Genomic DNA, 13606 nt, shown 5'->3' with positions numbered 1-13606 from the left:
GCATTGTCAATTTCACTGCAAAGAGCATTTGTGAATGCTTGTCTTATTTCATAAATAAAAATGTTTGGTGTAATGTAAAAAATATTATGGATTATTGATTATAAATACTTATTTTTCACAGATTTCTTAGAGGGTTGTTGGATTATTACATTTGAGAACCACTGGATTTTGATTTGGTTAAATCATTCACAATTCTGTATGGGAATAGCATATAGTTAATTCCCTTATTAAATATGTTAAGCACACAGTTTTGAATGCTATTATTTCGATTTTCAAATATTTTTGCTTGGAATTAAATATTTTAAAGTGATTAATTTCAAACCTTGTTCATTTGTTTTCCAGCTGAAAATAGGCGGAGCCATTCGTTTGAATATAGCCTAACAAAATATTATATATAAAAATGAAATGTGCGACAATTTCATACATTTATACTCATAGTCAGTGATATGAAGTCAACAATATGTTAATTAAGTTTGCCACTGCTGTGTATTTTTTTTTTAAACTGGCTAAGGTGGTCCATCCCATGTAAGAAATTAACTCACTGACTAAGCCATAAGCAATCATCACACCGCGTGATGTCACAGGATCTCTTTCCATTTGACACACATTATGAAAGATTGCATCTGTATATTTTGTGATTCTCAGAACCAGCTCACCACTTTGGATGTTCAGTGCATGATGTTTGTCCAGGCTCCAGCCACCCAGGTGGGACGCCGTGGTCTCGTATCCCTGCAGGACGGCTGTACGCTTCTCCCAGAGGATCAGATCCAGGCAGGACTCGTACTCAAAACCAATAGATACTAGCACGAGAGGAGAGGAAACACATTGAACACAACTAAAAAGTTACAACAGCCCATTTGTGCCTTGATGGTAAACCTGGTTCTGCAAAACTCTCGTAAGATTTGCACTGCTGCTATCAAGGTTAGGGTTAGGTTTGGGGTAGGGCTAGGTTTGCTGTGGGACTCCAGAACAATAGTTACCATATACAGTGCATCCGGAAAGTATTCAGAGTGCTTCACTTTTTCAACATTTTGTTATGTTACAGCCTTATTCCAAAATGGATTAAATTCATTATTTTCCTCAAAATACTACAAACAATACCCCATAATGATAACATGAAAAACGTTTGTTTGAAATATTTACAAATGTATTAAAAATAAAAAACTAAACAAATCACAAATAAGTATTCACAGCCTTTGCTAAATACCAATTACAGCCTCAAGTATTTTTTAGTATGATGCTACAAGCTTGGCACACCTATTTTTGGGCAGTTTCTCCCATTCTTCTTTGGAGGACCTCTCAAGTTCCATAAGGTTGGATGGGGAGCGTCAGTGCACAGCCATTTTCAGATCTCTCCAGAGATGTTCAATCAGGTTCAAGTCTGGGCTCTGGCTGGGCCACTCAAGGGCATTTACAGAGTTGTCCCGTAACCACTCCTTTGTTATCTTGACTGTGTGCTTAGGGTCGTTGTCCTTTTGGAAGACGAAACTTCACCCCAGTCTGAGGTCCAGAGCGCTCTGGAGCAGGTTTTCATCAAGGATGTCGCTGTACATTTCTGCATTCATCTTTCCCTCGATCCTGACTACTCTCCCAGTTCCTGCTGCTGAAAAACATCCCCACAGCATGATGCTGCCACCACCATGCTTCACTCTAGGGATGGTATTGGACAAGTGATGAGCGGTGCCTGGTTTCCTCTAGACATGACGCTTGCCATTCAGGCCAAAGGGTTCAATATTGGTTTTATCAGACCAGAGAATTTTGTTTCTCGTGGTCTGAGAGTCTGTCAGGTCCCTTTTGGCAAACTCAAGGTGGGCTGTCATGTGCCTTTACTGAGGAGTGGCTTCCGTCTGGCCACTTTAACATACAGGCCTGATTGGTGGAGTGCTGCAGAGACAGATGTTCTTCTGGAAGGTTCTCCTCTCTCCACAGAGAAACACTGGAGCTCTGTCAGAGTGACCATCGGGTTCTTGGTCACCTCCCTGACTAAGGCCCTTCTCCCCCGATCGCTCAGTTTGGCCAGCTCTAGTAACAGTCCTGGTGGTTCCAAACTTCTTCCATTTACAGATGATGGAGGCCACTGTGCTCATTGGGACCTTCAATGCTGCAGAAGTTTTCTGTACCCTTCCCCAGATCTGCAACATTTAAAAATGTTTGGTGGACAACCAAACGACATTTCGGGTCGGCTAGGCAAATTTATTGATTTTCATCTCACTTTCAACACACTACATATTCTTATCATCTAAAACAAGTATTTGTGTGGTGCAATAGAACATGTGAGTGTGCCACAAGCCATCATAGAACAACTTGCGCCAATGATCTGATCTGCTCTATCCTACTCCGGCATAAACCAGGCTTCCCTTGATATCTTGGCACAGACCACAAAACTGATGCGACCAATTTGGATTCAAGTGAAAATGTTCAAGTTTAAAGCACTATGGAGGAAGTCAAATCTATCAAACAGTAGATAGCCCCGCCATGCTAAACAGCACTGAGAAGGAAAAGAGACAACACTATGCCATACACCAAAATAGAGATTTTTCAAATTACATTTAGTAAAAACAATCATGATTCTACAGTAGATAACAGTAACTTTGGTATTTTGACAACAGTTTTATAGTTTAAATTATCTATTGGGTCAAACCTATAATACCTGTCGAATAAAATCTGTGGTAGTTTCTAGAGGCGTTTAGGCTACTATTTTTTCATTATAAATACTATGATGATTTTTTTTAAGACTAGCTACATTAACCTAACCACAATAATGAGGAGCCATACATGGTCTTGCCTGTGATTATATGGCACTGAAAACATGAGCAAATACATAAAGATTTTTAAAGTCTTGACCTCCAAAACTATTACGTAACAAATGTTTTGTTTGAATGATGTTTAGAAAATAAACTGTATAATATATAATGTCTCAAAATAATAAATAGGCTCATCAACTTTTAAAAGGGGGAGAGAAAACTTTCTTTATCTTTTGTTGTTGACATCAGCAACAAAAATAATGTGACTAAATCCATGCCCTATGCAAGAAAAGAATAATGCAACCCAGGCTACATCAAATACAAGTTGCGTTTTTTTACTGTGTTGGGTCATCGCTTGATGACCAATGTAAAAACTGGTTTTGCTTCAGGTCCCAGATAAGAACGTCTAGGTTACGTATGTAACCTCCGTTCCCTGATGGAGGGAACGAGACGTTGTGTCAGAGAAGCGACACTAGGTGTCTCTCTTGAGTGGCGATATTCACCTCTGAACTATGAAAAAAGGCCAATGAGAGTTGGCAGCCAGTATTTGCATGTCCCGCCCCCGGACATACGGGTATTTAAGCGGCGCAAATACGGGAGTTCATTCAGGATTTTTCTGAGGAGCCGGAAATGGTCTGGCCACAACAGTGGCTCGGCTCAGCGACGTGGCAGGGGAGACACAACGTCTCGTTCCCTCCATCAGGGAACGGAGGTTACATACGTAACCTAGACGTTCCCCTTCTGTCGCTCTCTCCACGTTGTGTCAGAGAAGCGACACTAGGGGTCCACTTAAAAAGTGCCATGCGCTGAGCCGTGTACGTGAACTGCTGATACAGGAGCGAGCAGGTATTCCTACGTGCAGGACGACCAACAGTATCAGGCTGCACGTACCCTTCCCCAATGCCCCATTCAAGCCATCAGACTCCTTATCGTTACCCTGGAGGGGGGAACAAGGTGATGGCCGCCAACATGGGAATGGGCCAGCCTGGCTGGGCCTCTTTTCTCTCTATGTTTCTCGCATAGAGCAACTATGGCCGGGGCCCTTACACGCATTGAGGGAAGGAGGTCTTAGCCCTTCTTTCAGGGCGGAGAAGACCCTGCGGAAACCACACCTACCCAGCAGGGGAGGCAAAGTTTTAGTGGCAAATACATCAGATGGCCTAACTTAGGACCTATGTGGAAAAGTTGGTGCGGTGGTAGACCCAACCCCGTAGGGGGGGGTAGCGAACAGCACTGCGACCGAGGCAGCTGTAACTGCCTAAGGGAGACACGGGGGTCCACTCGTGAGGGGACAGTACCGTGGCATTACACACAGGGGGAGTCTGAACAGGAGTTCTTACCTGCAGAGCACCTATACCAGTACAGGGTAGCTTGGGGTACCCGCAGTGGCTTGGGTCGGCGAGTTCCTCCGCTGAACTGCGGACCCACGAGGGCTAGGGAGGAGTCAACAAGCGACCCAAAGATGGGATCTCCTGGGAATGGAGGTGCACTGGTTTCCCTCGGTTAAGGGAAAGGGCGCTAGGTGCAAGCGATTCACCCGGTCAGATCGTCAGCGTGCTACCGAGTTCTACGGGCTCGGACCTGAGAAAACACGGGACGATACTGACTCAACTCGGAGATTATAGAATCTCGCAAAAGTGTTAGGTGTTGCCCAGCCCGCTGCTCTACAGATGTCTGCTAGCGAGGTGCCCCTGGCCAGTGCCCACGAGGACGCGGCACTCCTGGTGGAGTGGGCTCGAACCCGCAAGGGGGGGGGCACGGCCTGGGTGTGATAAGCCAATGAAATGGCGTCGACAACCCAGTGGGCGAGTCTCTGTTTGGAGACAGCGTTCCCTTTCCGCTGTCCCCCGAAGCAGACGAAGAGCTGCTCAGAGCGTCTAGTGCTCTGTGTGCGGTCCAGATAGATACGTAAAGAACGTACTGGACACAGCAATGAAAGGGTTGGGTCTGCCTCCTCCTGGGGCAGCGCTTGCAGGTTCACTACCTGATCCCTGAAGGGTGTGGTAGGAACCTTGGGCACATAGCCCGGTCGCGGTCTTAGGACCACGAAAGTGTCTGCCGGACCGAACTCCAGGCACGTGTCGCTAACAGAGAACGCTTGCAGGTCCCCGACCCTCTTGATGGAGGCGAGCGTGATCAGCAGGGCGGTCTTGAGAGAGAGGGCCCTGAGTCCAGCTGAGTCTAGTGGCTCAAAGGAGGGTCTCTGGAGGCCCGTGAGGACGACCGAGAGATCCCAGGAGGGGAACAGGTTAGGCCGGGAGGGAGTTAGCCTCTGGGCACCTTTTAGGAACCTGACAATTAAGTCGTGCTTACCAAGAGACTTGCCGTCTACTGTGTCAGTGGTGAGCCGCGATGGCGGCAACATACACCTTGAGGGTGGAGGGGGACAGCCTCCTCTCCAGCCTCTCCTGTAGAAACATGAGCACTGACCTAACCGCGCACTTCTGTGGGTCTTCAGCTTGGGAAGAACACCAGTCTGCGAACAGACTGGTGTTCAAGCACAGTGAATGTTTGAAGGCTTGGCGGCAGGTAGTGGTAACTTTCACGTAGTGTGTGTCGCACTGAAGTGGTCTCATATGCATCATCCCCAGCGGCGCGGCCGCCGTGGAGGATGCCATATGCCCCAGGAGCTGTTGGAAACGTTTTAGAGGGACCACGGCGCCTGGCTTGAAGGAAGCGAGGCATTTCAGCACTGACTGAGCACACTCGTTGGAGAGACGTGCTGTCATTGAGACTGAGTCTAACTCCAAACCGAGAAATGACATGCTCTGGACCGGGGTGAGCTTGCTCTTCTCCCAGTTGACCTGAAACCCCAAACGGCCGAGGTGCTTGAGCACCTGGTCTCTGTGTGCACATAGTAACTCTCGCGAGGAGGCCAGAATGAGCCAGTCGTCGAAGTAATTGAGTATGCGTATGCCAGCTCCTCGGAGTGGGGCAAGAGCCGCCTCTGCGACTTTCGTGAAGATGTGAGGGGACAGAGACAGGCCGAAGGGGAGGACTTTGTACTGATATGCCTGGCCGTCGAACGTGAACCGCAGAAAGGGTCGATGTCTTTCGATTTCTTCGCGCAGGGACTGAGCGTGTTTGTCGCACACTGCGGAAAAATGTATGCCCACGAAGGGGGGCAGAGACCTGGCAAACTCAATTGCGTAACCGAGTCGAATGGTCCGGTGCAGCCATCGCGATGGGTTGGACAGTGAAAGCCACGCCTCTAAGCTCCGTGCTAGGGGCACCAAGGGGACGAGTATTTTGGACATACCCGGCGGGGCTTCGCAGCGGTGCGGAACAGGTAACGCGGCGTCGGGGAGCAACGTAGCATCCCGAGGCTCTGGTGCTGAGAACAAACTCAAAGCACTTACCTTGCTCCGTGCATCTGGCAGGGAGCGGGTTCGTGACTGAGGAGGAGGTCCGACGCTGGCGTCCTCTGGACTCGTCTGAACCGGCCAGCCGGGGAACAGTCGTGGGGCTGAGGGCAGGATACGGAGCGGTCTTACCACCTCTGGAACTAACTTCTCGAACTCTGGGTCCGTTGTCTCAGGAGCGCCTGGGAGCCTTCCGGGTCCTCGATGGGGTCCGTGAGACAGGGGGTGTACGCTTCTCACGGTTCGCTCGACGCCGGGGCTGAGAGCTGGGCCCGGGTTGAGGTGGAGCAGAAGGTCTTCTAGCCGCGGGAGGACGCCCTCGGCGGGCAGACAGGGCCTGGGCCGTGGCGGCAGGCTTGCGGCGAGGCATGATGTGGGAAATGGCCTCCGCCTGCTTCTTCACCATGGAGAACTGCTGGGCGAAGTCCTCAATGGTGTCGCCGAAGAGGCCAAACTGGGAGACAGGGGCGTTGAGAAAGCGAGTCTTGTCGGCTTCACGCATCTCAGCCAAGTTCAGCCATTGCTGATGTTCCTGGACCACCTGCCCGAGCGCCTGCGCTGTGACCTTCGTCACTCTCAGGGCGAGGCCGGTCGCTGAGCACAGTTCCTGCAGCATGTCGGGATCAGGGCCACCCCCGTGCATGTTTCGCAGTGCCTTGGCTTGGTGGACCTGCAGGAGAGCCATGGCATACAGGGCGGAAGCGGTAGCGCTGTAGGCCTTCGCGGTCAGCGAGGAGGTTGCTCTACAGGTCCGGGAAGGGAGTACAGGGCGGCCCCGCCAGGTGGTAGTGCTTCCGGGGCATAGGTGGAGCGCAACAGCCCTATCCACCTGGGGAATCGCCGTGTACACGTGGCGCGTTCCGCCGTCGAGGGTGGCGAGGGCGGATGAGCAAGTGGCGGTGCGACGAGTGGAGAGGGGTGCTCTCCACAAAGACGTCAGCTCATCATGCACCTCCGGGAAGAACGGGACTGGGGGGGTGAGGCTGCGAGCGGCGCTCAGCACCCAGGAACCAGTCGTCCAGCCGTGATGGCTGTGGGGAGGATGGAGGGTTCCAATCCAAGCCCACGCTGTTGGCTGCCCGGGAAAGCATATCGGACATCTGTGCGTTGGCCTCTTCCTGGGCATACAAGCCTGAAGGCGGCAGCCCAGAGGAGTCCTCCGCATCAGATACCACGCCCTCCGATGCTGCGGCGAACTCGTCTGCTTCCATCGAAAGAGGGTAGGCAGACTGGCTGTGAGGCGAGTCGCCGCCACCTCGAGCGGGGACGGGAGTCAACGAGCGTGTCGGGGCGCGGGTGGTCCGAGGGGGCGTACCCGGCAGAGCTGCACCCGCTACCATCCCCGAATCGCCTCCATCGCCAGCCGCATCGTCCTCAATCCCGTGGGAAGGAGCGACGCGGGGGGCGGCTGGAGTGGCTTGCTAACGGTTGTAAGCAAGCCGCGACCGCAACGTTGTCATGGTCATGTTCTCGCAGTAAGAACATGAACCATCCACAAACACAGCCTCGGTGTGATCGCTACCCAGACACACGAGACAACGCCTGTGGCCATCGGAAGCGGAGAGTACTCTACCGCATCCTGGAACAACACAGGGGCGGAAAGGCATCTTTAAAAAGACGCGTCCTTAAAAGGACGTTCAATGCCGCTGTGTTTTGCTCTTTTAGAGGAAATTACTCTTTTAAATAAAATCACTCTTTTATGAAAGGAAAGAACTCGTGAGAGATCTTTATAATCTGCACTGTCGAAGCGCTCAGGGGCAGGAAATGCACAGCCGTGCAAACAGGAGAAAGCCGCTGTTGTGCGCCGTAGAGTCCAACAGCATGCAGCAGAGGAATGACAGGAACTCGGTGTGTAACATGCAGCAATTGCAGACACGACCATCGGCTCTGAAGAAATTTTCTAAATGAGCTCCCGTATTTGCGCCGCTTAAATACCCGTATGTCCGGGGGCGGGACATGCAAAAACTGGCTGCGAACTCTCATTGGCCTTTTTTCATAGTTCAGAGGTGAATATCGGCACTCAAGTGAGACCCCTAGTGTCGCTTCTCTGACACAACGTGGAGAGAGCGACAGAAGGGGAACTATTGATCCAGTTATGCCACAACCCAACAGTCCTCAGCAATGAAAAATAGATAAGGGTGATGCAGCCAATTGATTAAAGGTGAAAGTGTATTATTTATTTATTTTCGTAACTAATTTGTCTTAATTCCATTTAATGTGCAGAGACAACTATAGTGTAAACACTGTGGCTCTTGGTAAACTATACGTATTTATTTTATTTAAATTTCTTGCATTGCGCTGCTAATTATTTAGAAATTCTTGCTAAAAGAAAAACAACAGGGGGGCTGGGGATTGGCCAGGACAGGAGAACATTTTAAACCAGATAAGACCATCTTAAATTAGTTAAGACTTGCAAACCAGCTTATGCTGGTTTAAGTGTTTTTTTTAAATTATTTTATTGTTGTTTTTAAGCAAGAATTACACAAATCCCACAAGGAACCTTAATGAAGACAATTAACCTCAGGTTACTCCATTGTGACTGTCCCTGTGACAAGTGTACTCAGAGTCGCGCTTTAGAAGAGAACATGCCTGAATGATAAAAATGTATGTGTTAGGAATGCAGACGAGGGCAGATGAGGAGTGGGGATCTAAATGCGGTTCTTTATTAATAAAAAGTGAAGGCAAACAAACAGGAACAAAAGAAACATCCACGAGGGGAAACAATGAAACAAAAACACGGAGACATCCAAGACGAACACAGGCTGGAGAAACATGCACGAAGGGCAAGGAAAACATACAGGAATCAACATACATCAACATTCAACAATCGACAAGGAGTGGAGAAACAGCAGGGTTTAAATACACAGGAGACATGATGATAACAAACGACAATCAGGTGAGAACAATGACACAGGGCTGGCAGTGATTATTGTGGGAAGTGTAGTTTTAGACAAAAACTGGTGAAACACAGGGCAGACAACAAGGGAATCGTGACATAATGACAGATTAAAAGCCACTCACCAAAAGCTTCAGAGAGGCCATAGACTTTCTGGCTGTAGACATCGGTCTTGTCCCAGACAAAGTCATAGGAAAGGTTCGGGGCAGCAGAGAACCACTTCCTGAAGAGCCTGCCTTCCACAGCCACCATGAGGTGCACCTTCATCAGGCTGAAAGGGATGGTTGGGTGGGTCAGGGTGATATGCAGGAGGGACTTATACCCTGCCGTCCTGCTGCTCAAGTAGCCCAGAAGCACCTCAGTACCAGGTATTCGCACTTCCTCCTGTAGTGTCTGGAGAAAGAGAGAGTAAGGATGATGTTATTAGTGACAGCAAAACTGAGATCATAAGATCAGCTAATTTTGTTGTAGATGTATCCCGCTGAGAAGCATTTGCATTATTTAGCATCTTCAGGATATACACAAAAGAGAATGAATACATTTCTAATCACAACTGTCTTTTGAATATACGACAAAGCAAAAACCTAACTTGATCTCATTGAATTACATTATACCTTCATTTTTGCAAAATTATTTTCATGTGGCTCACTGTATATATCGTGACAATTTTCTGGTGAACTGAACACTAGAGGCACTACAAACACAATGACTTTCACGTTCACACAAATCAAGGGTGAAATGGCAGATTAGCAGTTCATAAACACTTACATTTTGCCCTATTCCTCACAAAATGATATCCTATGACATTTAAACACTTTTGACTTGTAAGGCGATTCATTTTAACGTTTTAATCTCACAAAGAAATATACATAAAAAGAGAGAGAAATTATAATTAGGAAAATTAAGATGATTTGCACTGTGACATTATTTTCATAACAATTAAAACCATTTTCCACCAACATTCTCAATCTCATTCTCATTACTACTACTACCATAATCTTATTATTGTCATGAAACTAAATCACAATTAATAAAACAGGCTTTATTTGGCTCTTTATTCAAAATATACTTTCTTATTTTTCCTTTTGATTTCCAGGGGAAATATGACCTGGTCATTTTCTTGACAGTTTTTGTGAGATTCACAAATTATTCATTATAAAGTAATAGAAAAGTCCAGGTCGCAAGGGTATCATTGTGAGCTCTGAGGGTTTCTCATTGCTCACTGTAGAGCTCTCATTAACTCTCAACGTATCGCCACACTATCACAGTCAAGCACAGAGCAGACCAATAAACACAACTGATCATTACTAGCATCAATACACTGATAAGAGGAGTCCTCCAAAGACATTTCTCTTTGTAAACTGTTGATAACTGTGTGTGGGTATGTGTAGATCCATATGTATTTTTAGTGTGCGTGCGTGCGTAGCTGGCTTCGAGAGCTAGGATGGGTTCTGATATTAATAGTCTAGACAGCGAAATGCATGTATGACTAAGTCATTAATCTTGTTAACCAAAAAAAAAAAAGGACAAAATAATTAGGAGGGAGGCACACAGGTACAAGTAGATGTCCCAACATGCACACACAAATATGAACACTAAACAGAACACAGCAAACAAACACGCAAATGTATACAAGAATGCAAAAAACAGGGTATCTACATGTTGAAGTGAATCACATTTAAACTTAAGACTTTTTCATGCAAATTAATTAGCATTTAGTTCAAATTTGCAACAAAAAAGAAAATAATCTCAAGTCATTAAATAGCAAATTTCTAAAATGGAAATATAGCTTGACACACACACACACACACACACACACACACACACACACACACACACACACACACACACACTCACTCACTCACACTCAGTACACCTGTACAACAATCATTCCAGTCCAAAACACAAACACTTTTTCCAGCACTGACTGTGTCTACAAGTCTCTACAAGATTTAAACTTTCACACTGCTTTCGTCTAAATGTAATTAGCGTTCTTCAGAAATTGTCTGGTATAGTAAATTGGACTGTATGTCTGATCAATTACACACTGGAGATAAAATCACAGGGCTGCCACCCGAGACAGAGAGTCCTTCATTCTCTTCAGATGTACATTTCCCAATATCTGCCCCTTCTCTATCAGAACATCATTACGAACAAGCCATGTTCTGGAATCAATCTTGGCACAGCAATGAGAGGCATTTAAACATGGAGAGAATGATAAACTGAGTACTTTAACAGGAAAAAATTACCAAGATGCAAAAGCTTTCATCTGTTGAAGGCAGTCACAAACTTTTGTCTTTAACTGTCAGACGAAACATGGACCTGAAGGGGGAATTCATTAAGGATTAATTGTGCCTGGTAAAAGGGCTGCATTCTAAAGATGTTAATGAATAATCGATGATTGATTATACGTTGTTAATAATTTGACCGATTAAGCTTATGGATCGTTGAGTAATCAATTTCAGCACAAATGTGTTCAGTAATCAAGCAGTGTTGATCCGCTGGTCTCCCTGTATAATCCACACCAACAATCAGGTCAGTTCTCACCAAGAGATTATTGTGACGAAACTGGATGAGATGGATTCAGTTGCAGAAAACAGGTTTAAATCACAGACTCGTAATAGTGCAGAGGGCAAATCCAGAGGAGCGTAGTTGAGACGAGAGCAAAGTCAAAGCCAGGAGATCAGTATACAAAAACAAAGCACGAGAACAAACAAACAGTTAGCAAAGCAAAGAGAGTAACAAGCAATAACCAACAAAGCTAAAGTGAAAGGGCAGGGTATAAATAGAGAATACAAACAGTACAGGTGAAACTAATACTCGGGTGATTGGGAACGAGTGTGAGAGCTGGAAGGGGGCGGGGTGGATTCGGGAACTGGAGTTCGTGACAGTACTCCCCCCTCTACTGCGGACGGCTCCGGACGACCGTGCTCGGTTACGAGGAGCGCGTCCTCTGGGAAGCGGTGCGGGACGATCGGGATGCTGGAGATGGAAATCAGTCTTTAGTGTTTGGTCCAAGACATCCCTTGAAGGCACCCAAGACTGCTCCTCTGGTCCGTAGTCCTCAAAATCTACTAGGTACTGCAACCGGCCACCACGTCGTCTGGAGTCTAACAAGGCCTGGACAACATAGGCGGGCTGACCTCCAATATCGTGTGGTGGAGGGGGTGTCTGAGAGGCCGCAGGTGGAAACATGGGACTGTAGAAGACTGGCTTAAGCAAGGAGACATGAAAAACAGGACAGATTTTGTAGTGGGGTGGCAGCAACAATTTATAGTTTACAGGGTTAATTCTTTTTAAAATCTTAAAATGGACCGATATACCTGGGGCTCAGCTTTCGGGAAGGGAGACAAAGACGGATGTTCTGGTCGCTAACCACACTCGCTGGCCTGGATGGAAAGTAGGTGTTGGTCTGCGTCTGCGGTCTGCCTTAGACTTCTGGGTTTGAGTGGAGTGTTGTAGACAGTCATAGGTAGCTCTCCAGATTTGAGTGCACTTCTGGGCCCAGGTATCTACTGCAGGAACATCACTCGAAGCAGCCTCCCACGGGAAAAGGGGCGGCTGATAACCCAGGACGCATTGAAACGGGGTGAGCCGGGTCGAAGAACTGACTAGGCTGTTTTGGGCATACTCTGCCCAGGGGAGGCAAGTGTGCCAGTTACCTTGGTTCTGAGAACAATAGGCTCTCAGATAACTTCCTATCTCTTGATTCAGGCGTTCAGTTTGACCATTTGTTTGCGGGTGGTATCCAGAGGAGAACTTAAGTTGAATGCCTTGTCTGTCACTAAAAGCTCGCCAAAATCTAGACGTGAATTGGGTTCCTCTGTCTGACGTAATTTCCTCGGGGATGCCAAAATTCCGGAACACGTGATCGATCATGAGGTCAGCTAGCTGGGTAGCATTGGGTAGTCTGGGTATCGAGATCAAGCAGCACATCTTGGAGAACCTGTCTATGACCACCAGGATTTCCGTGCACTCGTCAGATGGTGCTAAGTCGGTGATGAAGTCCATGGCTATATGTGACCACGGCCGATCAGGTATGGGCAATGGTTGGAGGAGTCCAGCGGGAAGGGTGCAAGGGTTCTTGGACTGGACAAAGATGGTACAGGAAAGGATAAAGTCATGGATATCGTCCTTCAGAGAGGGCCACCAAAACTTCTTCGAAAGTAACTCTGTAGAACGGGTTACACCAGGATGGCCAGAACAAAGGGATGTATGTACCCATTGTATCAACTGAGGGTGAATCACGGCAGGTACATATATCTTGTTGGGGGAGTTTGAGGAGGTACCCGCACCTTAGCTTGAGCTTGAGCTTAACATTAGCTTGAGCTTGTTGTATCGCCTCAGTCAATTCCCACCTCAATGGGGCCACCAGGCACGAAGCTGGGAGAATAGTATCAGGCTCTGTTGGTTTAGTTCCATTGCTGAAAAGTCTGGATAGAGCGTCAGCCTTGGTGTTCTTTGACCCTGGGTGGAAGGTTACCGAAAATTCTAAATGAGTGAAGAACATAGCCCATCTGGCCTGTCTGGGGTTTAACAATTTGGCTGAACGAATGCACTCCAGGTTTTTATGGTCGGTTAAGACAATGAAAGGATACCTCGAA

At 47.4% G+C, this 13606-nt stretch overlaps 1 protein-coding gene and 1 long non-coding RNA gene across 3 annotated transcripts in view; one reads left to right on the top strand and one right to left on the bottom strand.

The window, feature by feature from the left end:
• The window catches only part of LOC127629623 (uncharacterized), a 396489-nt gene that overhangs the window by 21176 nt on the left and 361707 nt on the right, over positions 1–13606 (top strand). The gene's annotated exons all lie outside the window — the stretch shown is intronic.
• LOC127629619 (teneurin-4-like) overlaps positions 1–13606 on the bottom strand; it is a 410961-nt gene that overhangs the window by 124144 nt on the left and 273211 nt on the right. For both annotated transcript variants that reach the window (XM_052106743.1, XM_052106742.1), the window contains 2 exons: positions 9128–9395; positions 657–800 (listed from right to left, as the gene is read on the bottom strand). In XM_052106743.1, the coding sequence (XP_051962703.1) occupies positions 657–800; positions 9128–9395 (412 nt within the window). The remainder of the gene's footprint in view (positions 1–656; positions 801–9127; positions 9396–13606) is intronic.

The sequence above is a fragment of the Xyrauchen texanus genome, chromosome 36 (assembly GCF_025860055.1).
Source record: "Xyrauchen texanus isolate HMW12.3.18 chromosome 36, RBS_HiC_50CHRs, whole genome shotgun sequence".
NCBI lineage: Eukaryota > Metazoa > Chordata > Actinopteri > Cypriniformes > Catostomidae > Xyrauchen > Xyrauchen texanus.
The sequence above is the reverse complement of the archived record's forward strand: the minus strand, read 5'-3'. Positions and strand labels throughout refer to the sequence as shown.